The 25,564-nt window shown below is 50.3% G+C and overlaps 4 protein-coding genes across 10 annotated transcripts; 3 read left to right on the top strand and 1 right to left on the bottom strand.

Annotated features, from left to right (window-relative positions):
• Positions 1-991: 991 nt before the first annotated feature.
• Positions 992-10,167, bottom strand: SH2D4A (SH2 domain containing 4A). The gene is made up of 9 exons (XM_027893341.1): positions 9,150-10,167; positions 8,223-8,382; positions 7,570-7,711; positions 5,702-5,767; positions 5,165-5,300; positions 3,839-4,055; positions 3,316-3,446; positions 2,677-2,897; positions 992-1,167 (listed from the first exon to the last, which is right to left on the bottom strand). The coding sequence occupies exons 1-9, from the start codon at positions 9,322-9,324 to the stop codon at positions 1,075-1,077; spliced, it is 1,341 nt and encodes a 446-aa protein (XP_027749142.1). The 5' UTR covers positions 9,325-10,167; the 3' UTR covers positions 992-1,074.
• A 6,582-nt stretch (positions 10,168-16,749) lies between these two features.
• AP5S1 (adaptor related protein complex 5 subunit sigma 1) lies at positions 16,750-17,947 on the top strand. The gene is made up of 2 exons (XM_027893353.1): positions 16,750-16,930; positions 17,376-17,947. The coding sequence occupies exons 1-2, from the start codon at positions 16,773-16,775 to the stop codon at positions 17,800-17,802; spliced, it is 585 nt and encodes a 194-aa protein (XP_027749154.1). The 5' UTR covers positions 16,750-16,772; the 3' UTR covers positions 17,803-17,947.
• Positions 17,948-18,934: 987 nt separating this feature from the next.
• On the top strand, positions 18,935-21,558 carry LOC114062186 (sulfotransferase 1 family member D1-like). Of its 2 annotated transcripts, XM_027893352.1 has the most exons (7): positions 18,935-20,128; positions 20,203-20,328; positions 20,434-20,531; positions 20,627-20,753; positions 20,853-20,947; positions 21,032-21,212; positions 21,337-21,558. In XM_027893352.1, the coding sequence occupies exons 1-7, from the start codon at positions 19,987-19,989 to the stop codon at positions 21,447-21,449; spliced, it is 882 nt and encodes a 293-aa protein (XP_027749153.1). In that variant the 5' UTR covers positions 18,935-19,986; the 3' UTR covers positions 21,450-21,558. The 2 variants fall into 2 exon arrangements, with proteins under 2 accessions (XP_027749153.1, XP_027749152.1); XM_027893351.1 differs by lacking the exon at positions 20,853-20,947 and having other exon boundaries at positions 20,434-20,753.
• A 1,009-nt stretch (positions 21,559-22,567) lies between these two features.
• On the top strand, positions 22,568-25,532 carry LOC114062185 (sulfotransferase family cytosolic 1B member 1-like). Of its 6 annotated transcripts, none has more exons than XM_027893346.1 (8): positions 22,568-22,631; positions 23,876-24,027; positions 24,212-24,340; positions 24,442-24,539; positions 24,645-24,771; positions 24,858-24,952; positions 25,030-25,210; positions 25,284-25,532. In XM_027893346.1, exons 2-8 carry the CDS (start codon positions 23,880-23,882, stop codon positions 25,394-25,396), a joined length of 891 nt encoding a protein of 296 aa, XP_027749147.1. In that variant the 5' UTR covers positions 22,568-22,631; positions 23,876-23,879; the 3' UTR covers positions 25,397-25,532. The 6 variants fall into 6 exon arrangements, with proteins under 6 accessions (XP_027749147.1, XP_027749151.1, XP_027749145.1 ...); XM_027893350.1 differs by having other exon boundaries at positions 22,607-22,631; positions 23,879-24,027; XM_027893344.1 differs by lacking the exon at positions 22,568-22,631 and adding an exon at positions 22,718-22,813 and having other exon boundaries at positions 23,879-24,027.
• Positions 25,533-25,564: the final 32 nt, after the last annotated feature.

Genomic DNA, 25,564 nt, shown 5'->3' with positions numbered 1-25,564 from the left:
ACTCTCTTAGCAGATTCACACCACAACAAGCTGTAGAGCTTGTCATGTGCAACATCAGGGGATCTCAGGAGTAATTTGTTATGTGATTCTGTCCAGCCTCTCCCCCAATATTCTGAATGATGTATTTAAAGAGCAGTGTAACAGATAAGAAGAGAGAATATAACATTGAAAGAACAAGTTCTGTAATGAAGTTTGCATCAGATGCATCTGGGCAATCCGGACACAACTTGCAATAAATAGCTCCATTTTGGAAAATAGCATTCTTTACTGGTAAACACTCTTCTGTAAACTGTATTAATACTGATATGGGTGCTGCTTCTTACATTTTTTATGCTCTGTACCTGTGGTAGTCTTTATACAAATACCTCTGTCCCTTCTTTCCCTTTCAAAAGGTTAATCCCTCTCAATGCAGGAAGGTCTGTGTGGGATTTAAATACAGGTTAAAAGAGTGAGGATCTATATGCAGAGGCTAGAGGAATTTAAAAAATGTACTCTTCATGAAAATCCATCATCACAGAGAGCACCTTTCACTGAAAGGCACTCAGGGTTTGCTTGGATGTTCAGTCTGATTGTCCTTCATTTCAAGGACACAGCATTTTACAGAATTAAGCTTCACATTATGCAAATTACATATCAAGATTGATTCACCTCTCCAAGTTGTTATGTGCCTTCAGGAAGGTATGATCTCATTCAACTGTAGGTACTAATCTATTTCCCAGATGGCACACAACCTTGCATTCAAGAACAAAAGGCCGCTTGAATACAGAAGTCCCTGAAAAAAATCTGCAAAAACCCACTGAAAATCTGTGGCAGTATCTCCTGTTCAACTGACTATTCATCAAGTCATTTACTCCATTGTGTGGGATACATCCAGGTGCTTTGCAGCTTGCTGGGCTGATGCATCCTTCACTCAGTTGATGTGATAAACCCACAACAGTACTTATCCTCCTACTGCTTCATTTTGAAGGATATAAAATAGAGGCACTTAGGGTTTCAGGTGAGTATCAGCAGCTCCAGTTCCAAGTTCAGTCTTTGTGAATACAAGCCTGGGACTGCGCAGTGAGACTGGGAGGTTCACGCAAAGAGAGAGATGTAGTCTGGCTCTTGGTCCTCTTGGCCACATGGGTACAGCAGCAGCTCCTTCCCCAAGGAAGTGATGGGTTCGTCCTGTTGATATAGGATATGATCAAACACCAGTTTTCAAACAGACCGTACCTGTCACAACCTCATGGGTTGGACAGCAGTCTCCCTGCCTCTGTTATGGTGTGACCTCATTCATGCCGCTGTGTGATCCAACTCAATGCCCTGAGGCACTTGGGGGACAACTCAAATGGGTGTCCTCTGTCTTCATAACAAATGTCTGTGCTCAGTGCCATAACTCAGTGACACAGAACTCTGGCATTTCTCAGAAAGAGCTGTGCTCATTTTGTAGGAAACTACAGCTTCTGTGAGATGAAGTGGTGCCCTGCCTAGAAAGTGCTGGAGCAAGGACTGTGCAGCGTGCAGGAAAGCAGGACCGTGTGCTTCTGGCTGTGTTTGTGGGAGGTGGATCCTGGAGTGAGCACATACCCTCTGCTCAGGCAAATCCTGTTCTAACCAGGGAATTCCCTGATAGTACAGTCTCTGCTTCCAATCTTGTTCTCCATCCTGGCAGCAGATGCATGGTGGGGACTTGCCTTTTTTCATGGTCACCCAGTGGGTAATAAGCAGAACCCACTGGGACACTTTGGCAAAGTGGGTTTAGCCTGCCCACATCTGCTGTAGTGCAGGGGCTCTGTAGGATTCATTGCAGACTATGGGCACGGCTCTATCTTTGATGTAGCTATGCTCAACCAGGCTTTAAATCCCCTGGATCTGGAATCAATAGCTGTGTAGCTCCCACTTTCCGTAATTCCAGCCTGAACTGTGAAAACCATGCAAGAAGCAAGTTCAGGCAGCCCAGATGGAGTTTCATAGAGCAAATGAATATAAATATTGTCCTCATTTCGAATTTTGTTTAGCCATATCTGTATTAGGTTGGGCACTTATTGAAAAGAAACAGGGATTTTTAAATGAACCTGTAAGAAAAAGTCTCATTCCTGGGCAGATCTTACAGTGAAGGAATAAACAATCCATCTGGCTCTCCTTGGAGCCCATGTAACTGTAGTCAGTGCTGGTAGACACTACTGTTATTGTTGCCAAATCTGCCAACCTTCTTCCTTCCCTTTTATTTTTTTATCATCTTTGCTCAGTATCACACCTTGTCTGCTTTGAGATTATAAAGATACGTTGTTCTCTTTCATGCTGAAGCTGGATGCAAGCAGGATTTTCTGTTTACCCAACTTGCCAGAACCACAAAACCACAGAAGGTACAAAAGAAAGGAGTCTATATGCTGTCACCTCTCATTTGAGCAACATTTCTAAGTAGCAGGAAAGTAACTCGAGCCCTGTGTGCAAGGTATTCTGTGTGCTTTGGAGTGAATGAGTCAGATCTAAGATGTTTGAGACGTGTTAGGCCATTTTAGATGTACTGATCAGGCTGACATACCCTTCCTGGAGCAGCACACAGCAGTTAACACCCAACAGCAGTTAAAATGGGTCTAGTTACCTACTTCAAAATAACTGCATCTATTCTTTCTTATTTTGGAGTGCCCTGAGGCAACTAAACATTTAATGAATGTATTGATAGATATTTACCTTGTGGTAGTCTACAAGGTCAGCCAGTGTTGAATGTTGCAGCTGGTCCACTCCAAGGAAGCTATAGGAATCACTGGACGCATCAATGAGGAAGTGTTTACATCCTTCCACAGATCGATAGGAGAGCACATAGCCTTTGATTTTCTCACTGACCCGGATCAGAAAACTCCCTGGTACTGTTTTATCCAGAAGCTCCTCTGCTTTCTTAGAGGTTAGGATACCTGTCCAAAATCAAAACACAGAACTGAAGGGAGAAAAGCAATTTGTGCAGGACTGGGCAGAACAGTTCTCACAAGAAATCTACTTCACTACTCTAAACCCAGTCTGTGGCACTCCCATCCCTTGTTTTCTTGCCCAGTAGCCCAGGAAGAACAGTACTGCCATTGCTAGTAACAGACCATGGCCACAGGCTAATTGCTCTGTGTTAACTGCTCCAGACTTGGCCAGCTATGGATGACAAACATAGAGGGATTGAAAGGACAGTTTCTGTGTTATGAGAGAGGATGGCATTGCAGTTTGTTGTACACTGATTCCAGCATAGCAGGAGCTTTACTCCTGGGCCCATCCTGTGTTAGCAGCCACTTTAACAGAAACAACTCCTTAAACAGTTTGGTTGGAGTGGGAATGCTCAGGACTCACCATGGAACCAAGGTGCTATTGTGTCCGTGGTTTTCAGATAGCCAGCTCGGAGAGGGAATTGCTCCTCTTTGAACCACTTGATGATGCTTTCTTCAGTGGAATTGGAGACAGTCCTCTGGATTCCCTCTTTCCTGTTAGAAAAGACCGTGGTTTGTACATCAAGCTCAAATAGGTTCTGAGTCCTTGCACTGAACTTACCTTTTGCTTAGGATTTCAAGGACATCCATAAACAGGCAGCTTACAGTAGTGCAGCTGTGTAGAATATGGTTTTTAGCAGACATCTGGCATCATAAAAGCTATATGCACTCCAGGCTTAGGACACTCTATGAAATAAACCTTCAGGAGTAGACACCTGAAGGCCTCATCACACCCTAGGCTGGAACATAGCCTAGGCTCTGTATTTTATCTTGTGCGGTGTCTCTTCCACACAAGGAGAGCTAACCATTCCCATATCAACCATCCCGTGCTAGAGCAGAAGAATCTCATCCTTTCTCCCCTCCACAGGGCACAGGGGTTTCCTTACCTAATCGCTCTCCCATTTGCTGTCACAGGAGGTAGAAGTTTAGGCTTGGGGGGGAGAGGTGGATACTGGAGTGGTCGCCGATCTCCTGCTGCAGCACCCTTGGAAATATCTGCCTGCTTCCCTCTGTGGATGCCCTGCAGTGAAAGCCTCCTGTAGTCATCCCTGGCTTGCCGTGCAAGGGAGCGTCTCTTCTCATCTGCTGCCTTGGATTTCCGCACTGGAACAAAAAAGGAGTCCTAGAGGAGTGAACAAGCAGGCAAGTTTAAAGCTTGCTGCCCTTTGGCCATCTTCCTGCTTGATGAAGTGGAAGAATAACCCATTTCACAAGCTGAAAGATTCACTCAGTTGTGAGACCATTTGCCATGTGTCTCCCACGTGTTAAGTGGCATCTGCCACTTAACAGGGTACAGTGTTTATTCCTTCAAGACATTAAAAATCCGGCTTTTTTCTGGATAGCAGGTCCCTTTGTACTTAGAGACTTCTTGGTTTTGTTTCAGATGCTGACTCCTGGTTCAGATACAGATTTCTGTAAGCTGGTGGGGGGCAGGCCATATGGAATTAAAGCTGCTGAAATGACCTCAAATCGAACTTTTCAAGGATTTGAAAGGGCTGATCCATTTTGGAGGGTGGGAGGGTTGTTTAGGTCCACCTTACCCTGGAGCCTGCAAGAGTAAACAGCTCTCTCTTTTTTTTTTTTTTTTAATCAGTCAGGAAAATAGAACCCCTAGCCTGAAGTGGAAACAACTGGTGGTAAAGCATTGCCATCTACTGAGCAGCAGGGGAAGAACTGGGAAAAAAAAATGGATCAGGTTCTCCCTCAGGAAGTATTTGGCAGCAGTGATGGCTGCTACTGCAAGTCTCTTACTGTTTGCCATTTTCCTTCCTATCGTTGGGATTCATTACATAAGAAAATGCAGCAGGGCTCTGCTTAGATGGGACCACACTTGGATGATAGGGAAGCTCTTTTTAATTAGTTCCTGTCACCCATAATCCTTGTCCTCAAGAGCAATGGTTACTGCAAAGCCCTACAAATGGCCAGCTTCTAGTTTAGGATTAATTATCCTGTCCATACTCATGTGGTTCCTTTGTTGTTTGTTTTAATATAGTATCAGTAGGAAAAATTTTCCATTTCCCTGCCCAGCTCTAGTCTCAAGGCTGCGTGGACTCATAAATATTTCCAAAAATGCAGTGCTGTATTTCTTGGCAATACTCTCCACCCACCGACCTATTATTCAATTCCATTGTGACAGCAGAAGGATTGAGATGACCCCACAGAGCCCTAGGATTTCTCAAGCCTCATAGGAAAAAGTTATCCTAAGATCTTACAGAATTCCTGCCATTCAGGCTCATTCTCATCCGATTTCTGCAATGTTCTCTGGCTCTCTGTGCTGGGGTGACTGTGTGGTATTGCCTCCTGGGGGTCTGTGGTCTCTTCGGAATTTTTTCTCTGTGCTTCCTTTGCCTGCGAAAGAAACAGTACGTTCAGCTTTGTTGAAGGCAAGTTTTAATCCTACTTTTTAGCTAACCTTGAAATACTGGGAACTCTGTTCAGTATTGTGAATCTCTCCAACTTCAACAACATACAGATTCTCTGTCTTTACTGCAGGTGACAACAGAGGAAGTGAGGGAAAACAGTCTACCAGAAATCATCAGGAGCATCTCCTTGTGCTACTCCCCAGTCTGCCAGTCTGGCCTGCTTTGTATCACCACCAAATTGTCACACTGTACATGAGGAGTATGGCAACACTGGTCCAAGATGTGAGAACATTCTTAGGTCAGATGAGGCTTTGAGGCTGACTGGGACTCTAGGATAAAGCTGGAGCCCCACTCAATGTGTCAAGAGCATCGTAGGTTGCCACTTACCTTTTGAAAGCTAAGTTTTCTCATATGACAGTCTGCCAGCATCTGGTGAACATCTCTGGTTCCCCTCTGAGCAGAGCAAAAGAGTGGTGAGAAATAAATGTGATGTTAGGACAGTTGCTCTTCTTTTGGAGCAATAGATGTATAATGCAGAGGCAGTCATGACATCTGTTAACAAATTTTGCCAGCCCTCTCTGACAAATATTTGGTTTTCCATCACATTAGGCCTAACATCCCACATGAGGAGACCTCAGGGGTGTCGGATTGCCATAAGCATGTCTAGATTTGCTAAGCAATGCCCCCAAGTGCTTCCAGGGAGCAGCCTCTTTCCTCCCTCCCCCTAAATCAATCCCTTGCAGAACTTGCCATCCACAACTTTACAAGCCTGTGCCTGTTTGTGGCTGTGGCTGGGGTGTTGCAAACTCCTGCTCGACAGACTGACCCAACTAGCTGCATATCTCCTGTTTGCTCTCCCCTGCAAACCAGTCTGGCTACCCTGACAGCAGTCGCTAGCTGAGACCTGACTTTGAAGGTGAACAGTTAGATTTGTCTTTGAGTAAACACCCACCCACCTCCCCATTGGACCCTGACTGCTCCCACGGCACAGTGAGTAATGAGGTAACTGTACTACACTGCTTACCAAGGACACGCTTTGTTTTAGCTCTGTCACCTACTAGGCTAATATTTAATATGAACACAGCTTCACAATTTCCCTCTCCTCCAGGAGGGGGTGTGTGTGTGAAACTGCTTTTTTTCTTAGATCTTTGTCTGTTCCCTGCAACAGAAAAAGCACAATGCCTGGATCCCTTATGTTAAATGGGAACTAGATCTTTTGGAATTAGATTTTTGGTGGTAGCTTGGTGGTTATTTTTTTTATTATTTTATTTTTTTTTTTTTTAGCTGTGACTAATAACTTCCTTTGAAAAAAAAAAATCTCCCACACAGTTGCTCAACTTCAGCAAACAGTGTGGAGAAAAACCCCATGTGACTCAGAGGCTTTCGATAAAGGAAACAGCCACTCCAAATTCCCTTCACTATTTTGGTAGCAGCAGGAGAGCATGTTGCCAAAACCCAACCTTCTGTTATCGTGCTTTTTATACCAAAATATGGGGTGGCTGTACGATAAAAGAATATACACTCGCACAAGTTCATTCAAGGCTGAATGAAAACTGCTGAATGAGTTTGGACTTCTCCCATTAAATTGGCAGGGTGTTCTGTTCCTTCTGTTCAACTGTGGTTGCATGGGTAGTTCTCTTCAAATGGCTTTTTGTAGCCAGTTAAAAAGTAGAAATGTATTTATTGCTGGAGAAAAATATTTCTGTAATGAAACACCACAGGAAACCAGGCAGTGTAGTTACTACATTTCAAATTGTCCTGTGCTGTCAGGGTCATAAGCTGTTTTCTAACGATTTAAGAAGACCAAAAAACCTAAGAACCACCTAAAATATGCATGTCAGATGATGCTGGTAAAATTATCTTCATTTGTTCTTCAATAAAAGTAGGTAATTTGTCTAAGAGCTGTGACCTTGCATGTGCAGATGCTGGGATAGCCTGCTTGGTCTTGCCCCCAAAGCCATCCAAACCAGCCACAGTGCAGGAGGGAAATTACTGCACCCCTCATTTTACCCACGGAGAACGGAAGCAAAGGAATTCAGAGTAACTTATCTCTTGCTGCAGAGCAGATCTCTCCTACCTGAGACCTCCTGAGTCCCAAGGAAGGAAGTAACAGCATGGCTTCTTCTCTGACTACAGAAGGAAAGCCTTAACAGCTTTTTTTCTTCAGATTTCTATTTACAGCAACCAGGATTTGCTGCAGTTCCTAGATCTCAAAACATGTATTTCTGATAGTTATGGGAAAAGGGGAAAACTACCTTTGTGAGCTCCTGGCTTTTCCCTGTTGTTGTATCAGTCATTTTTCTCCCACATTCCTCCTTTGTCTCCACAGTGCTTTTCTTATTCCCATGAAGTCCTGGTTGTGGGTGTGGGGACCATGTTATAGAAGAGTCAGTCTCTCTGAAATGCAAGAAAGAGGACTTAGGAACCTGAGGGAGTCACTTTCTGCTCCGTGAGCACCTTGCAAAGAAGCTGCATGTGAGCAGAGCAGTGCTGCACTGAAGCCATGTGCGTATGGGCACTTATATCTCCAAATCAGATAGATGCAGTAATTAATTTAATGACTTGTGGTGAGCAACTGTTGTCAGGCTGCACACCGGCACCTGTCAGTGAATCAGTACAATCCAAGCTCACCACCTGCCTCAACAACAGTGTTGGCATTTCCTGTGGTCTGCAGAGTGTCCCGTGTGGGAGCCACATCACGGGAGGCTCAATGAGCCGGAGCAAGTCTCAGGCAGGAGCTGGTCTCTGCCAGCATTGCGTGACCCCACAGAAAGCCAATCTTTGCCAAGTCCAGTGTGACAGTAGTAATCACAGCACCCCCCCCAGAGAAGACTCTAGCCTCTGGGTCTCTAGAAAAGCCTTCTCCTCCATGTCGGCCCACTCAGTCCTCCAGCTGAAGGGTGCTTACCTGCCCTCCTTGCCTTGCTCTCTTGCCAAGCGCTCTGCTCTTTGTGCCTGGATCTCTTCACAGATGGCTGCGTATGGTTTATCTGAAGGATGCTCGCCCATCACCCAGACCCAGACATCATTGTCAGCACCCAGTTTCCATGTCACCGACTTCCCATTGGCTGGAAAAGAAGCAGCTCTTTGGCAAATGCTGTTTGCTGGATAGCAGGGTCTGTGTCCCACCTGCTGTGCCCTACTGGCTGCTGTTGATGACAGAGCCTGTCCAAAGACAACCATACATGGGGAAAGCTCTGCTGGGAGGCAGCCCACACTTCACTTTTTTTTTTCATGCTGTTGAAGCCAGGTCAGTGAAGGAAGTCTGAGTCTGGGGGCAAAGGAGAAGGCTCACTACTGTTTATTTTCTTATTTTAATTACTGGTCACTGCCCTCCCCAAACTGTGTGAGGGTGAACCACCTGCAAACAGAGCACTGTGGGGGAGAGCTGGGAGAAGAGTGCTATCTTCCTAGCAGTCAGCATGCTGTGTAATCCTGGCAAGGGAACTTCAGATCTGAAGTCTCAGTGGGAACTGTAGATCTGATGCCTCAGGAGAGATATTCAAATCCCTGGTTATGTTAAAGACAGAGGCCCCATTTAGTGGGAAACTTAATGAGATGCATCTCCTGGGGGCAAATAAGCCCTGTCTTCCCAGCTAGGGAAGCTGAGCAATTTGGTCAAGGGCAGAGTGTCTGGGTGAGGGAGTAAAACCATAGTGTGTCTGGCCAAAACTACCCCATTGCAGGTGGGTTTAGTTACGGTTTGGAGATAAGCCTGTTATATGTCCCTGGGAAAAGAAATTACTCTAAGATACATTACCTTCTATTTCTAGGGACCAATTGACTAGGCCAGATATGTGTCAGAGGGTGAAGCAGCCAGGAGGCAAAGACTTACCTTTTCTTGGCAGCGGCTTCTTTGCTGGAGCCTTGTCCGCAGCAGCTTCTCTTTCCTCCCACCGTCTGATCTGTTCCTGCCTCATCTTGAAGAAGAGGATCTGCTTCTGCTCCTCGCTGAGTTCTGCCAGCAGGTCAGGATCGATGTACATGTCTGATAATATCTGTTTCAGCATGGCTGCAGGTTTCAGTTACACACGTTTGTGGCGGTGATCTCCAGGGATAAGATCCTCTTCCTGGCTCCAACAAGAAAGAGTCCCTGCCCGTCTGAGCCTGAAGTAGGAATGCAGGCACGCCAGAGCAATTATGCTTCTGTCTTTTTTTTTTTTTTAGCTCAGACTTCCTGCGCAGACCAAAAAAGTAAATAAATAGCTTAAAACCTGCTGTTAAGATTCCTTGAAATAAGAGGTAAGCTCAGCTCCCACGCAGCCCCTGCCTGCTCTGCAAGGAGAGCTGGCTAGAAGGGGAGAGTCCAGGAGTGGGGAGGTTGTGTTGATACTCTGATAAACCCAGCTGATAGTATATCAAAGAGAGAGAGCACTGCCTGTTAGTCATCAGAGGTGCGGCTGAGTTGTGCCCAAGCAAACATTCCTGCTGGGCAAGGAATCAATGAACCCATGACTAGACGGCTCCTCCTCCTTCCAAACAGGAAAACTTTGATGATCAAAAGCCTAGCTTGCCTTGTTTTGCCAAAGAAAGATGGGGAGGACTTTTGGCTCTGCTTTTGAGGTGGGAGTGGGAATTTTGGGGTGCTCCCATCCATCAAAGGCAGCCTCTGAGCAAGTCAAGGGAGCATAAGTAGAGCAGCTGGTTTGAAGAAAGACAGCGTGGATGGTCAGTGTCTGAGACAGCTCCCGGTCTGACACATCTTGCTGATGCACCTTGCCCACGTGGTGAGCCTGGCATGGGACATCCCTGCCTGACAGGATGAAGTGGATGGGGAGAAGGAGCACTCCTGTTCCTGCCCAGGATGTTGGCTTGTGCCTGGTGCACGCTGGTGAGGTACTTACACCCACCCAGCTGTGCTATGTGCTCATGGATTTACAACAGGGATTTCACTGAAAAAATGGGAACTCTCCTGTCACTTAGGAAGATACCAAATGAGAAAACAGAAATGTAGACTAAAGACCTTGAAACCAGTTCTTTTCCTTATCTTATCTGGATAAACTCAAGGAGATCGGGAGATTGGTTGGCAGTGCTTTTGGTGACCACAGGGAGGCTGACAATCATGTGTGAGGTGCAAGACCAGAGCAGAGGGGTGGTTGGCTAGGGGTGGCACAGGCTTCCTGGACAAACTCTTGGGAAATGTAGCCATGAGGCTACAAGGAGATTAAGCCAGTGGGATTATTCATGTCCTTCTGCAAAAATCTTGAGAGTCTAAGGAACAAGCGTACTAGGACATGGCTCAGCAGGTGGGAGGAAGAGTTGGTGGGGCAGTAATGTAGAGGTACAAAGGGCACAGACATGGCAGAAGAACCTCTGCCAGGGTGAAGTGGGACTGTATATTAAATTAAATTAATGGGGTCAAATCAATTAGCCATCTTACAGGAGATAAACTGAATCCCAAGAGACCCAGGTATTGGAAGAAAAGTGTTGGGAGCACATTCAGCTTCAGAGTATGACTGCTTGGTTTCTACCACATAAAATAACAGAGGCAGTAGAGCAGCCAGCAAGTGCAGTACTGAAACTTTCCAGGGAGCACACACAGAGCACACTTAATTAGATGAAATGGGGCAGAACAACAGCAGCCTTCATAAAGTCAGACTGTCTGAACAATATATGCTGCATTGGTCCACCTTGCTCTGTCTCACATCTGTGCTGGGATCATGTAGGCTGTCCCAAGCATCCCCCTGCTTCTGAACATGGCTTGCATTAAAACTGCTGGGAGCTGGCCGGAGCCCCAGTGCAGTGTAGTCCCCATGTATTTTAGTAGGGAGAGCATGAAAGGAGCTTGGAGCAGCTGGAGGAGCTGTAGGCAGGGAGACGAGGAGTTCCCCAAAGAGCTCAAGGCATCAACAGAGCAGACCAGAGTCCCAGCATAGCCTTGCCTGCAGCAGAGGCCAGGAGCTGGAACAAGAGTTTCTAGGAAGGTGCAGTGATCAGAAGTTGGGAATGAGTCTTCTCATTTCTATTTTGGTTCTCTGATTACTTAGTATTTTCCCTACTAAAAACGTTAACTTAATTCCAAAAGAAAGCATGAAGCTGATGTTCCAAATTTGTATTGATTTGGTTTAAACAAATGGCTTTCTTGATTTAAATAAAACAAAGGCTTTTTTGGGAGGTGGTCTGATCTGGGCAATGCTTTCTGAGTATCTCACAATAGCAGAATTGTTGCAGCTCAGCAGCAACAGGCTGGGCTGTCCTTGAGCTATGGCGGTGGCAGCTGTAGAGAGGGAAGAGGTTTTTGTGGGGAGGATGTTGTTGAGCATTTCCTCAATCCTTATTTGTGCCTCCTTTTTGGATTTGAAAGAGTAACAGAAGTAGGATAGCTCTGGCCATATGAGCTTGATGGTGTGGCAGAGATGCCTTCCAGGGACTGACAGAAATTAATCACAATGTTTAAAACTGAAGGGGCTTTTAATAAAAGAGACTTGTTATCTGCGGGGAGGTGAGATGCTTTTATTCCCTTCAGGTGTAGATCATCAGCTTGAGTCCAGCACCCTGCTCTTCGTACAGCAGTGGGCAGCTTGGATCCACCTCACCATCACGTCAGCCTTCTTCCTCACCCCTTGGCTGCACAGGAGGCATTGGACACGACCCAGAGTGGCTTATGTTGCAGAGTTAAAATTTGCAGTGAGCAAATCTGTGTTGGTTACATGGTATTTCTTTCTCCATCTCTCCCGGTGCTTTAGGTGCTCTTCCTCACTCTGGGATGTGCTTCTGTTGTTGAAGGTTCCATCTTGTATCATCTATATCCAACCAGACTCCTTCTGCCTGACCAGGTTACCTGTTTCTCCCAAAACACTTGGGAGACAGGGTTTATAAGGATTGCAAGTCTTTTCCTTAGTTAAATTAGGCTTCCTGGGACACGGTGCATGAGAAGCAGAATGCATGCAGCAGCATGTCCCCGCTGTTCTGGCTTCTCAGGAGCAGGAATGGCTTTGCTATGGCATTTACTTCATAGGACTTGATGTGCTCTGACATACGCAGTGGTGACAAACTGGTAGTCCCTTTTTCCATGCCTGGGGACAGAGTGTGTTGGCAAGATGGAAGAGTGCTCAGAAAACAAGCTTCACAGTACTGATGCAGTTTTGCGGATTTGGATCTCTTTGCAACAAATGGGTCCTAAGAGGAAATTTATAACAGTGTATCCCTTTAAAGCAACAGCTATTTTAACACTGGGAAATGACATACACATCTCAAGAGGTTTGCAGTATTTTTTTAGCAGTCACTTCATTAAATATTTTAGGAGCTGGAAGTCCTTGTAACAGCAGTCATTCAAAGTTTGAATCAAACCCATGTTACTATCAGTTGGAGAGAAGTGGTTTTGCAGATGCTGTTCCAGCTGCAAGTAGTTATATTTACAGCTCAAATTTGGGGAAGCCACAGATTACAGTAATGACAGTGGGAATTCTAAGCAGGTAACTTGTAGGAAAACCCTGGTAGAGGTCTTGTTAAATTTTCTATGACTTGTATTTTACTGGTTTTGTGGAGGAATGGGAAATGGGAGTAGCCAAAACCAGTGGGGGGAGGTGGGAAGCCAAAACAGGGCTTTGGGGCCTCTGCCCCTTATATATAAGATAGTTGCCTTGAAAGCCATAAAGGTAAGTTACAACACAAAGGTTGAATGACCCTTCAAAAAGCAAGGTCACACAGCATTTAAATTTTCTGCTGCAGAGCAGCCTCTTCTCTGTGCTCCTGTAAATCATCTACCATTAACAGGGGAAACAAGTCTGTGAATACACATACAAGCACAACCCCTTTTCAGAAGAACTGGCATGAGCTCCTGCTCACGTGTGCAGTGGGCGACACTCGGTCACCGACAGGCTCACCGACGCTCCCTTCTGGCATACTAGTCCTGGTCCTCACCATCAGTGCTGCCAGATGAGGGGAAGATTCTCCCCGAAAACAACAGGCAGATAGGCATTTGGTATTGATTTCCACCAAGAAATTAGGCAGGGGGTTGTAAAATGAAATAGTGGACAAGCTGAATGGTGGCTCTTGTGCTGGTTTTCTGGGAGGCGGCTTCTTCAACCTGCTGCACACACCTCTTCTGTAAATGTGACAGTAACTGTATGCTAAGGATAACCCAAGAAACTCAAAGATGAAAAGAGAACACAAGAAAAGCTGCTTCAGAGTAAAGACTGATGAGCTAAGAGGATTTCTATTGTCATAAAGTAGTTTTTCCCATAAAAAAGCAGGTAAGAGCACATTGTTCAGAAAATGGTGGAACTATATTATTTTGAATCAAGAGCTTCTCCTTGGAGCTGGTCATCTGCTTAGCGAGAAGTGGCTTCAGAGAAACCACTGGGAATTCTTTTCCCTAGTTAAGAGGCTGAGCCATAAGAGTGCAATTGAATTTCCTTTCACTTACCAAACTAAGTCCTGAAGCACTGAAGAAGTATTTTGCTCAGGTTTTGCTGGATTTCTCCGGTTCCAGCCACTCCAGTGCCATCACCTCCCTGCCAGACTTCTAAAAGCAATTTCTGATTTTTTTTTCAGAAGTGAAGCAAAATAAAATTGCCAAACCCACCTGAAATCAGTGCAGCCAAAGGTAATGGCTTCCCAAACCTTGCTCTCAGTGCACAGGTCTTCATGGGTTAACTGTGACACACTGTTCATAAAATGCACCTTTGTCAGGAAATATTTATGTTAGCAGCTGTACCGGCAAGGTTACTACCAAAATATCCTTCTATGCTTTGGGGTTGGGTTGTTGGTTTATTTGTTTTGTTCTTGTTTGGGTTTTTTTTTAATCCTCGTCCTATTCTAAATAGGGAAATGATTCATTCCTCTCTTTCGGTTTAATTTTACTTCAGCCTACTGTTTTCTGTTTCAGATGGAAGGAAAACTAGTTTGGTCATAAGGAAAACATGACTGCATAAGCTTGGCACCCAGAAGACAGAACTAGACCTGTTTGTATCTTAGAATTGTAGAATGGTTTGGGTTGGAAGGGACCTTAAAGATCATCTAGTCCCAACCTTCCTGCCATAATCAGGGACATTTTCCACTAGACCAGGTTGCTGCAAGCCCCATCCAACCTGGTTTTGAACAATTCTAGGAATGGGGCATCCACATTTTCTCCGGGCAACATGTTCCAGTGTCTCACCATCCCCACAGGGAAGAATTTCTTCCCAATATCTAATCTAAACCTGCCTTCTGTCAGTTTGAAGCCATTCCCCTTTGTCCTGTCACTACATGCCCTTGTCCAAAGCCTGTCTCCAGCTCTCTTGTAGCCCTTTTAGATGCTGGATTCTGAGTAGTGCTGGCATATAATGCTTGAAAGAGCAAAACCAGTGAAGTCACCACAACATGAACTACCTTGAAATTACCTATAGCTGAACTGACCTGCCCTATAGGCCCCTAATCTTCCTGGAGGGGACAGTGATTATCTTATAGGAAGTACAAATGGATGGATATGGCAACAAGGAAAAATAATTTGATACAGCAGCAGCCACTGAACACAGTTTGAGGCCCCAGGGCTCTACATTTAAGAAAAAAGTTGTCTTCCTTGCTAGAATAGTGTGCAAACATTTCTTGATCATCTTCCTATATTAAAATTACTGAGGGAATTACCAGTGTGGTGAAAAGGGTGAGGGCTTCTATAGGTTAACACACAGGATCAGAGACTCAACCAAACTCAGCCACTGTAACAAAGGAGATTTTTTTTTTCCAGCCATGGCACATAGTTTAATTTACCGTTCTGCACAGAAAGGGGTGATCTGTGGTAGATTCCCAAATCCAGCACCCCAAGACACAAAAAAGCAGGCCTACTTATACAGTTACAATTGTAGGCTATTAGCATATCTCACTGAAGTCACTACTTGGCTAAGTTGTTATTGGCTCATCCTTTCTCTGCTTTAAATTAAAGCCATTGTGTCCCAAGAAATCATAGCACATGCTCAGTGAGTGGTGGTCTTTTTGTGGGCAGGGGGGAAGTCCTGAGCTGGGGTGTGCTTTTTACTACTATAAGGAGCAAAATTCATCACTGGGCAAGTTGTCACCACAGAACCAGTCAAAACAGGGTTTTTTCTATCTCATCATTACACGTCCCAGACAAGAAGGGTTTTATCTTTGTTTCCCTCCTTCATGAACTTAGGCAAACAATTTCCTGTCTTCCACATTTCCATGGTTATTGCTTCCATTGCTTAACCACTTTGTTCTTTATCTTGTTATTTGGAACTTCGCTCCTGTTATTCATCAAGGTGGGAACCAGGATGGTGGCACTTGTGTGGAACCCCTCTGGAGGCTGAGGGTCTGGCTGCATTGGTCCCTGAAGCTTAGTCCATATTTAGACAGTGTACAATTATGTCCATTCCTATTCAAGTCATGACAGTGATTGATTTACGGCCCTGTTAAAAAGCCAAGATAATTTGAACAAGCACAAGCTGTAATGAGCTGGAGTGGAAATGAACTGGAGCCACAGACCAACTGCAGATGGAAACAAACTGGAGCTGCAAATAAGCTGGAGAGAGAATGAAGCTGAGGAAGATTAAACCCAAGTGGAGCCTAAAATGTACTGGAAGCAAGAACAAACCAGATCCATCCATGAGCTGGACCTGAGACAGACTGGGGACAGAAACAAATAACTTGAAGCTGCAAGTGAGCTGGAGCCACAAACAAACTGGAAGTAGCCACAGACGTCCACGAGCTGGAGCCACAAACAAGCTGGAGCTGCCAAGTCCCCGCAGCATCTCCGGGCAGGCTGAGCCAGGAGCGGGGCCGTGCAGAGGACAGCGGTGGAAAGCGGAGCATTGCCGGGGACTCCCAGCCTCAGCGGCCGAGCTGCAGCTGTTCCCTAGGCCGGGACCCCCGCGCCACTGTCCAAACCGCCCGGGGAAAGCCCTGGGCACGCCCCACCGTCCCGGGCACCTGCGGCGGGGAGGGAGCGAAGCGCCGGCCTCGCAAGGTGCCGCCGTCCGGTGGGCGCGGAGCGGAACCGCAACCCCCGGTACCGGCACGGGTGTGGCCATCGCGGTGTTCCCGCACAAGGCGGGGGCTCTGGGGAGGACACGGCCGGGTCAAGGGCGGGGCACGAGCCGCGGAGAAGGCAGGGGTTGCCATGGCACCCGCCCGTAAGAAGGACCCCGAGCACGGAAGCGTGGGTCACGGCTATGCCCGGGGCAGGAACAGGGGCAGGGGTAGGAGTAGGAGTAGGAGTAGGAGTAGGGGCAGGAGTAGGGGCAGGGGCAGGGGCAGGGATGGGTAGGGAGGGGGCAGGGGGGACTCCCACAGCCGGAACAGCGCTGCTCAGGGGTACTGCCTCCAGCCATGTTTGCACCCTCCCTGCCCTGCCCACCGGCCGCTACCCACCAATCAGCTCTCGCTGCCCCGGGGCTTTGGCCAATCGTAACCCGCCATTTGCGCCTCCTCCGCCCTTCCCTCCGCCCACCGTCGCTCCTTTCCTGATCCACCGTCGCTCCCTTCCGCCGGAGCGGGGGCCGGGCCGGGGGGCGCGGTGCCGGCCATGGTCTGGGCTTTCGTGCTGCTGTCGCAGGGCGGGCCCGCCAGCCAGGCCCCGTGCCGCGTGCTGTACGCGCGCGCCTTCGGGACCCCTCCCGGAACCCCTCCCGGGGGTCCCCGGCAGCGCCTTCGCCGCAAGGAGCAGCTGCTTGTCGTGGCCAGGTAGCCGGGAGAGCCCCCCCCGCCTCGGGGCGGCGACATTGCCCTCCATGGGAACCCCCTTCCTGGGGATGCTGGGCTCGGTGGGACCCCTGTGACCAGCATCACCAGGAAGGAGGGATGTGCCTCCTTTTTTTTGTTGGGGTGGGGCTCCTGGGTTTTGCCGGAACCCCAGGGCTGAGATGCCCCTTAACTATGGGACATCCTTCCTTCCTGAGGGGAGCCTGCACTCAGTGGGACCTCCAGAACTGTGGCAGCCCCCTTTTGGGGGGCCGGGGCTCAGCGGGAACCCCAGGACCATGGCCCTCCTTATTCATCAGATACGCCTATTTTAGGGGTGCTGGGCTTGGCAGGACCCCTGGGACCCTGTCCCTCCAATAGAGGGGGTCACTCTGTCCCTGGATGATGCCGGGGTCCTTAATACAAGGGTTCCCCTATTCTCTTCCAGACAAGTGGCTTCCCAGTGCCAGCTGCTTCAGTCATCCCTGGGCCGCCCGTCCTCCCCACAACTCCCCCAGCTGCCTGATGAGCCGGTGTCACTCCAAGATGCTCTGGGGGGGCTTTTCCAGATGCCCCCTGGAGACCCCTTCCCTGACCGGGTGACCGTAGTCTGGTTATCAGTGATGGCCCTCGCCTTTGCTTTGGTTTGTGACCCCCAGGAAAATCTGTCCTTGGCCGAAATCACCCTGCGGCGCCTGGCTCCTCGCCTGCTTGTCTCCCTGCGGCTGCTCAGCCCTGGCGCTGACGTCCTGCTCCGTCCTGATGCCGCCGATGCCCTCCTGGATCGTCTCCTGCCCCATGGGCAGATGCTTTTTCTCAATGAACGTTTCCTCCAGGCAATGGACCGAGAGCTGGGCATCAAAGCATCCCGCTGAGCTACAGATGCCCACCACCCCTGGATATTTTTCAGTGGGGAGAGACAAGGGAAGGATCCGAGATGGTCGCCAAGCCCCAGCAGGATGGATGGGAAAAGTAGCTCAGGAATAAAGAGCAACATGCCAGCAAAGAGCGGGATTTTAATCCATTTATCCCCCAGCTTGGTTGTGGGAGAGCTAATAGTCATCCCCATAAATCCATCTGGAGCTGGAGCAGTTTCGTGTTCCTGCACGGTTTTCCCACGCTGTGTTCTTGCACCGCTCCCTGCGCACGTGACAGCAGATGGTGGCTCCTCATGGCCGTGAATGGACATTAAAAGAGGGACCCCGGGTTACCCCAGCTGGATGTTACGGGGCAGGTGGGGGGGTTCCTGGCCGGGGAGACGTGGCTGTAGGCAGTGCAGAACCCCTCTGCTGTGGGAGGGGGGCTCACCTCAGGACAGGAGGAACCCCAGGGGACACGGGGAAGCCGGGGGTGTGCAAACCATCCCTGGTGCATCAGGCTCACTGGGTGGGGGATTAAATAAACAGGCAGCAAGGCAGGATGTAGCCGTGGGCCTGACACAGCGGGGATGTTGTCCCCGGGTGATGCTCCTTGGGGCCAGGGGACCTCTATGACACCTTGGGAGGTGGCCGGAGCTGGCAGCCACCTGCACAGCTCCCCCAGCTGCCACCAGGCTGCAGTGGGGAGCAGTTTCTGAGTGCTGGGAGAGTCAGGGAACCAGGATGTGGTTCTGCCTACATGGCTCTGCCTGTAGGACCTCCTGACCTCCTATACAAGCACATGGTAGTGGGTTTTTGAAAAAGGAGTAGGATGGAAAGGAAGAGAGAAAAGAAGAGATGAATTAAAGGGGGAGAGAAAGAAAGGGAAGAAAGAAAGAGGGGAAGGAGGAAAGAAAGAAAGGAAGAAAATAAAAAGGAAAGGAGGAAGATAAAGGATCACCAGTCCTGGTTTCAGCATTGATCCAACTGATGGGATGTCCAGGGTCCTGAGGATGCAGCCCTGGCTTGGGGGTACCTTTTTATACATAGGTTTCCCTGCCCTGATGACAGGGAAACCAGATTGACTTTTGGATGACAGTATGTGCCTACTTCTGTGCTGATGCAGTCTTATTTTCTTAATTGTGTTTCAGTTTTAATTAAGGTTTGTAATGTTACTTCCTCATCATCAGATGACAACTGCTACATCTCACTTTTTGTAGGGTAATAAACACATTTAGTGTCTTCCAACTCCTTTATTGGATACAAAAAGTCAGACTTGTGAGATCATATTTTTTCAAATGGCACAGATTCTAAATCCTGCACTGGTGCCCCCTTTCCCACAGGTCCTGCTGACCTGAGCTGGGCCAGGCACCACTTTCCTTCTGCTTCTCCTTGATGTCCTGCAGCAGGAGAAGCACCTGCTCCACCACGCCAGGTCCCAGCACTGCATAACCTGGGTCACATCACCCAGGATGGAGAAGTTCAGTGTACTCAGCACTTTCCTAAAGGAAAGAGACCTCAAAGAAGCACCCAGGAGGGCAAGGAGGGTGGCACCTCTCTGCTTGCAGCACCCTTGTCCGGGTCCCAGCCAGTCTGGTCCCCAGCCAGGACAAGCAGGGGCAACACAGTGTTCACAGGGCAGGGGAGGAGGGAGGCAGAGCCCATCCCAAAACTGCCCCACACCCTGGCTGCTGGCCTTTTGAACCTGCTTCCCATCCTCCACGCTCCTTAGCCGAGTCGGCTTTCGTTAACCATTACCCCTTGGGCAGGGCAGGAGGGTGGAGGTGCCAAGGCTCCTGGGCACCAGAGGCCTTAGAATCTTGATAGGTACAGCTGCAGCAGGGATAGGGTGGCAGAGGTGTCTCTGTAGCTCTCTGTGGCACCTATTAAAGGGGCTGAGGCTGGGGGAGAAGCACAGGCAGGTGGGAGGAAAGGTAATGGTGGGCTCTGTTCCTGACCCCTCATGGCTTGGGCTTAGTGCATGGCTGGCACCACAAATGTCAGGGTGGCATCCTGCTGGGGAACAGGCCATGCCCCTGGCTCTGGCACTGGCAACACCTCTGCCACACGTGATCCAGGCTGAACTTTGCCTGGTGGGGCACTGCCCTGGGCACAGTTCTGCCACAGGAACCAGCCAGTTCTGAGGTTGTCAAGGCTGCCAGCAGGGAGGACAGCCAGCACTGTGAGGACCCACCATCAGCCATGGGGCAGGAAGGTATCAGGGAGGAGCTGGGCAACCTCCACGGTATCCCCCTCTACAAAGTATTCATCGAGGGCTGGCCACAGGTGAAGGATTTCCAAGCCCGCCCAGATGACCTGCTCATCTCTACCTACCCCAAATCAGGTGAGTGGCCCTGGGGAAGGGTGAAGTGAGGATGAGGTGACACCAGCCTTTGCAATGCTGTCCCTGTGCTGCAGGCACAACGTGGCTGAGCGAGATCATGGACATGATCTACCAAGACGGCGATGTGGAGAAATGCCGACGGGATGCCATCTACAACCGTGTACCCTTCCTGGAAGTGAAGGCCCCCGGGATACCGAGTGGTGAGTTTCCCCAGCCTGGCTGCCTGGATTGGGTGGGGAAAGAGCAGAGCTGGGGTGAGGGTGAGTGTGCTGGGGGCTCACACCTCTAAGCACCCTGTGCCACAGGTGTTGAGCAGCTGGAGAACACCCCATCCCCACGGCTGGTAAAGACCCATCTCCCAGTCCAGCTCCTCCCACAGTCCTTCTGGGACAAGGACTGCAAGGTAATGCTGCAGGTGCCCTCTGCCTCTCTCCCAATCTGGGTTGGCAGGGAAGAGGCACTACTCTATCTCCCAACCACATCCTTATTTGTCTCCAGATCATCTACATGGCCCGCAACCCCAAGGATGTTGTCATCTCCTACTACTACTTCTACCAGATGGCCAAAGTACACCCTGACCCTGGCACACTGGCTGAGTTCCTGGAGACCTTTCTGGCTGGCAAAGGTGGGGGCTGAGCCACAGGATGCCCACCCCGAAATGCTGGTGGGAAGGACATCCCCTGCTGCCCTGCTTCTCAGCTAATCCCTTGACCATATTCCACAGCGGCCTACGGGTCCTGGTATGACCATGTGCGGGGCTGGTGGGAGAAGAGGAAGGAGAAGAAGATCCTGTACCTCTTCTATGAGGACATGAAGAAGGTGAGGGTGGGATGAGGGGCATGGTGCCCTACTTGCCCCCCCACAGCCTTTTTTGTCAGCCACCTCATGTCAGCTGCCCTGCAGGACCCACGGCAGGAAGTGAAGAAGATCCTGCAGTTCCTGGGCAAGGAGGTGGTGGAGGGAACAGTGGAGAGGATCCTTCAGAACACCTCCTTCCAGGCGATGAAGAAGAACCCTGCTGCCAACTATGAGACCATGCCCACTGCCTTGATGGACCACAACCTCTCCCCCTTCCTCCGTAAAGGTGAGATTTGGACGGTGGTGGAGAGCTTGGGAGGAATGTCCCTGCATTGTATTTCAGCCCCCATCCATGGCTGCAAATATTTTGTGTGTCTCAAGATTTGCCCCACTTGCTTTCTTGCCCCCAGGGATCTGTGGAGACTGGAAGAACCACTTCACTGTGGCCCAGAATGAGCGCTTCGACCGGCACTACCAGGAGCACATGGCGGGCACCGACCTCCACTTCCAGATGGAGATGTGAGGGGCTCATCCCCCTTTCCAGGAGGACTCTGCTTCTCCTCTCTCACCCAGTGGGGAGGGTGGGTCCAGACGGAGCATCCTTGCACTGATTTACTTTTGTCCTTGCAATAAATTGTGATAAAGGGAGAGTGAGTCATTGCCTTCAGAAAAAGGCACCGGGGAGGCTGAACCCCCCCCAGATTCCAGGCAGTGTCTGGGAGCACCTCCATGGTCAGCAGTGGGCACACACAGTGCATTTTGAGCTGGTGATGGTCAGGCATCACTGGGAATGTGCATCCTCCCAAAACCCCCCACTGGGTGGGTCACCTTGGGTGCCCCAGACCCAGCCTACTGGGGTACCTGGAGGGAGCAAAGATCGGTGAAGAGTGGGAAAAACCCAAAGCACCAGCAAACCTGCTGCTGCCACAGCTTTTGTGTGCACAGGGCTTTCATGGCTCCAGGTTGTGGCAGGTTTCTTGACAGAGTGGGTGGTGGTGAGGCTCTCCCCAGGCTCCCTGACCCAGCTGGAGCTTGGCAGCCCGCAGTCTATGGAACAAAAGTGAAGGGAAACACCTCCCTGCTGGCATATGGCCGGGCTCAGCAACATCACCATCCTTGCTGGATAAGGAAACCACCCTGCAACCTCCAACCTGGTTGCACTGAGCCCTTGCTCTGGGATGGCCAGAGCAAACCACTCCCTGTCCCACTGGGGCAAGGGTGTGCTTTGGAGTCCCAAGTCCCCCACTTACACCCCATTTCTGACCTGTTCCAGAGTTTCTAAGATTGCAGTTTTTTGGCAATACAGCTTCATGGGGTTGTTTTATCCCTAAAGAGAAGCAACTCGGATCTGACTCCTATAGGGCAGGGGACTTGACTCGCAGGAATGAATCCTTTCCAGACATTTATTTCAATGCTAATGGAGATCTCTATTCTTCCTCATCTCCTGACTTTGCCTGCAGTGTTTGCACATGGAGCCAATTTTGCTGACATATGGGCAAATGGACGGGCAGGGATGCATGTCCCTGCCTGCAAAACACCTGAATGCCTGGCGTGACACGTCCCACCTCACCTGGAACTTGGACCTGGGTCCAAATCAGGGACTTCTATCAAGGCTGAAAACAAGTGAGCTGCTGTCTCTGCCCAGCTGTCAACTTTCCTGCCCTCACCACTCCTTCCCGGCTCGGAGGTTGCCTGTGGGAAGCAGGTAAGGAGCAGCATTTCACCACCACCGGCACTTTAAACACCTTTCCCAGAAACACTTGTGCTTTGCAATCCTGCAAACTTTGGACCCGTATTTGAGCAGAGTAGGGGTATTACCAAAGCCTGATCCCCACAGCCCACTAGCAAGCCCCACGTCTGTGCGAGGAATTGGGGACGTCCACTCAGGTGACTCCTGGATGGATCAGGACAGGGTGACGTTAAATCCCCCGGGAGGTGGGTTGGGATTTCCTCCCTTTGTTTGCCTCTGCGGGTGGACAGGGCAGCTGTGATTTCCACTCCCACCGCCTGTGTGCGTACCGGGGGTTGCTGAGCACGGCACAGCTCATCACAGGCATCTGGGGACAGTCCCCACCCCCGCCTCCCTTTTCCTCTGCCCTCCTCCTGCCCCAGCGGTGTCCCCCGCCTCCCTGAGCCTCCATCTTCGACGGAGGGAAGGGAAAATAGAAAATCCCGCCCCGTAAGCGGCAGGCAAAGCTTTTCCTTCTCCCTGCCGGAGCAGCCGGAGAAGAGGTAATGGGGGGACTCTGGTCGTGGTCAGGAGGCTTGGCCCTTTTTGGGGTGCCCTGGCCTCACAAGCAGAGGGCCTGCGTGGTGGTGGTGGGGGGGGGGGGGTGAGGTGCCGGGGCTCAGAGGGGCTCAGTGTCCTTGAAAACCCTTGGAAGGCAGAAGCAAGTGACCAAGCCTCTCTCCGAAAGTCTCAGCCGTGGGTGTTTTGCAGCTGCCGTATCCAGCGTTTCCATCCCGGTTGGTGGGTGGAAAGGTTTCCTAAAGAGAGAGTTCTGGGAGCCCTGCTCCTCGTTCCTGTCTCCTTCAAACCCTCACTCAGCCCCCTGCAAAGAAGGCTTCCCCAAGCTGCCCTACAGCTGAGAGGTGGGGAGGAAAAGGCAGAGGGAAAGCAGCCTGAAACACCGGCCAGGAAAGCCCCTGTGAGCTTTTACACCCAAGTAAAAGTACCAGCTTGGTACAGGTAGCTGCCCCACTGCCTGTGCTGACCTGAGCCCCCCAGAGCCAGCCATGCCCCTCCACACTCCCTGCACTGCCACCTGGCCCCCAAAATCCCCGCAGAAGACAGATGCCACCTCCCATGACACCAACAAGCAGGGGATAGATTCCTTCCTGTGGGCAGGATGGCTGGGTTCAGCAGGCATTTTGGGGACTCCAGGGAAAGAGGAGTCCCCGTGATGCTCCTTGCTGCCGGCCAGCCCTGCCATGTGTCCCTGTTCCCAGCAGGATGGCCAATCCGGATCCCTATCTGCGTCAGCCCTGGCTCACAGTGCACGGCATTCCCATGGTCAATGCCTTTGCCCTTAACTGGGAACGGATTGACAGCTTCCAGAGTCGCCCTGATGACATTGTGGTGGTCACCTTCCCCAAGTCTGGTGAGCGACCCCAGGCAACAGAGAGGGGCCACGCTTGGGAAAGGGAGGTACCAACCTGCAGATGCTGGGGCTGGGACTGGAGGGGATGCTAAAAGGCAATGCTGGAAGATGGTGGCCCTCGGGTGCGGGAGATGGGGCTCCAGTGGGAGTGGCATCAACCAGACACCCAGCCTCTCCTCGCCAGGCACCACTTGGGTCAGCGAGATTGTGGACATGGTCCTGAAAGGCGGTGACCCTGAAAAATGCAAGCAGGATGACATTGTCAACCGGGTGCCTATGATGGAGTTTGCTGCCCCTGGGAAGATGCCAGCAGGTAATGGGGTGGCAGTGAGTGCTGGATAGGGAATAGGCTTGGTTTTGTATGGGAAGGTACACCACCAGCAGTGAGATTGCTCCTGGGGGAAATCCTTGCAGGCACAGACCAGCTGGAGGTCATGGCATCCCCTCGCATCATCAAGACCCACATCCCAGCTGACATCCTGCCCAAAACCTTCTGGGAAAACCACTGCAAGGTAACAGGATGGAGTTACCACACCTAGATCCAGCAGAGATAAGGGGGGTAGTACCTGCCCTGTTGGGACCTTGCAAGTCCCCACATGCCACCAAGCTTTCTGCAGATGATCTATGTGGGGCGCAATGCCAAGGATGTGGCCGTTTCCTACTACCACTTTGACTTGATGAACAAGTTCCACCCTCACCCTGGGACATGGGCCCAGTACCTGGAGGAGTTCATGGCCGGCAGAGGTGAGACAGAACACCCCTGGAGGCATGTGGGGACCCTGTGGGGTGCTGTCACCCACTGCCATCCCCTGGCTGTTCTCCCCATGCAGTGGCATATGGCTCCTGGTACAACCACGTCAAGGGCTATTGGGAGCGGAGGAAGGATCACCCCATTCTCTACCTCTTCTACGAGGACTTAAAGGAGGTGATGGACAGGGGTGGATGGTGGTGTGGCATCTGGGGGGGTGGCAGGAGGGGTGAACATCGTCCCGTGTGTCACAGGACCTCCGCCGGGAGATTGCCAAGGTGGCCCAGTTCCTGGGGCAGGAGCTGTCGGAGACAGCACTGGACACCATCACCCGACACACTTCCTTTGAGGCCATGCGGGACAACCCCACCACCAACTACAGCAAGGTGCCCTCCAACCTCATGGACCACAGCGTGTCCCCCTTCATGCGCAAAGGTGAGCAGCTCTGGGGGGCTGCAGGTGCCCCGTCCCCTCGGCCCCTGCTGAGCCCCACCTTGCCTGGCTGCAGGCACCACTGGAGACTGGAAGAACCACTTCACCGTGGCCCAGAACGAGCGCTTTGACCAGGACTATGCACAGAAGATGTCGGGCACCGACCTGCGCTTCCGCACTCAGATCTGAGGAGACGCTGCCAGACACCCCCAAATCTGCCCCATGCCGGTGGCACTGCTCCCACAGCAGGGGCTGCTTCCCCTCCTCTGGGACTGCTGGAGAGAAATAAAATGTGGTCCCTGGCCCCCGCATGGGGTGTTCACTAGTGTGTGCCTGTGCAGATCCCAACCCTACCAT

Source organism: Empidonax traillii, unplaced genomic scaffold, assembly GCF_003031625.1.
Source record: "Empidonax traillii isolate 1590-97213 ecotype Southwest subspecies unplaced genomic scaffold, ASM303162v1 scaffold386:size1297806, whole genome shotgun sequence".
In the NCBI taxonomy this organism is placed as follows: Eukaryota; Metazoa; Chordata; class Aves; order Passeriformes; family Tyrannidae; genus Empidonax; species Empidonax traillii.
The sequence above is the reverse complement of the archived record's forward strand: the minus strand, read 5'-3'. Positions and strand labels throughout refer to the sequence as shown.

Bases quoted from the DNA above. Each gene is read 5' to 3' on its own strand.
- AP5S1 (XM_027893353.1), top strand. From the start codon at position 16,773: ATGGTCTGGGCTTTCGTGCTGCTGTCGCAGGGCGGGCCCGCCAGCCAG. The intron at 16,931-17,375 runs GTAGCCGGGAGA...ATTCTCTTCCAG, and splicing joins CAGCTGCTTGTCGTGGCCAG to ACAAGTGGCTTCCCAGTGCC.
- LOC114062186 (XM_027893352.1), top strand. From the start codon at position 19,987: ATGGGGCAGGAAGGTATCAGGGAGGAGCTGGGCAACCTCCACGGTATC. The intron at 20,329-20,433 runs GTGAGTTTCCCC...CCTGTGCCACAG, and splicing joins GGCCCCCGGGATACCGAGTG to GTGTTGAGCAGCTGGAGAAC. The intron at 21,213-21,336 runs GTGAGATTTGGA...TCTTGCCCCCAG, and splicing joins CTCCCCCTTCCTCCGTAAAG to GGATCTGTGGAGACTGGAAG.
- SH2D4A (XM_027893341.1), bottom strand. From the start codon at position 9,324: ATGCTGAAACAGATATTATCAGACATGTACATCGATCCTGACCTGCTG. The intron at 5,768-7,569 runs GTAGTTTTCCCC...TGCTCTGCTCAG, and splicing joins AAAGCCAGGAGCTCACAAAG to AGGGGAACCAGAGATGTTCA. The intron at 5,301-5,701 runs GTAAGTGGCAAC...TTTCTTTCGCAG, and splicing joins GAAAACTTAGCTTTCAAAAG to GCAAAGGAAGCACAGAGAAA.
- LOC114062185 (XM_027893346.1), top strand. From the start codon at position 23,880: ATGGCCAATCCGGATCCCTATCTGCGTCAGCCCTGGCTCACAGTGCAC. The intron at 24,028-24,211 runs GTGAGCGACCCC...TCTCCTCGCCAG, and splicing joins GGTCACCTTCCCCAAGTCTG to GCACCACTTGGGTCAGCGAG. The intron at 24,341-24,441 runs GTAATGGGGTGG...AAATCCTTGCAG, and splicing joins CCCTGGGAAGATGCCAGCAG to GCACAGACCAGCTGGAGGTC.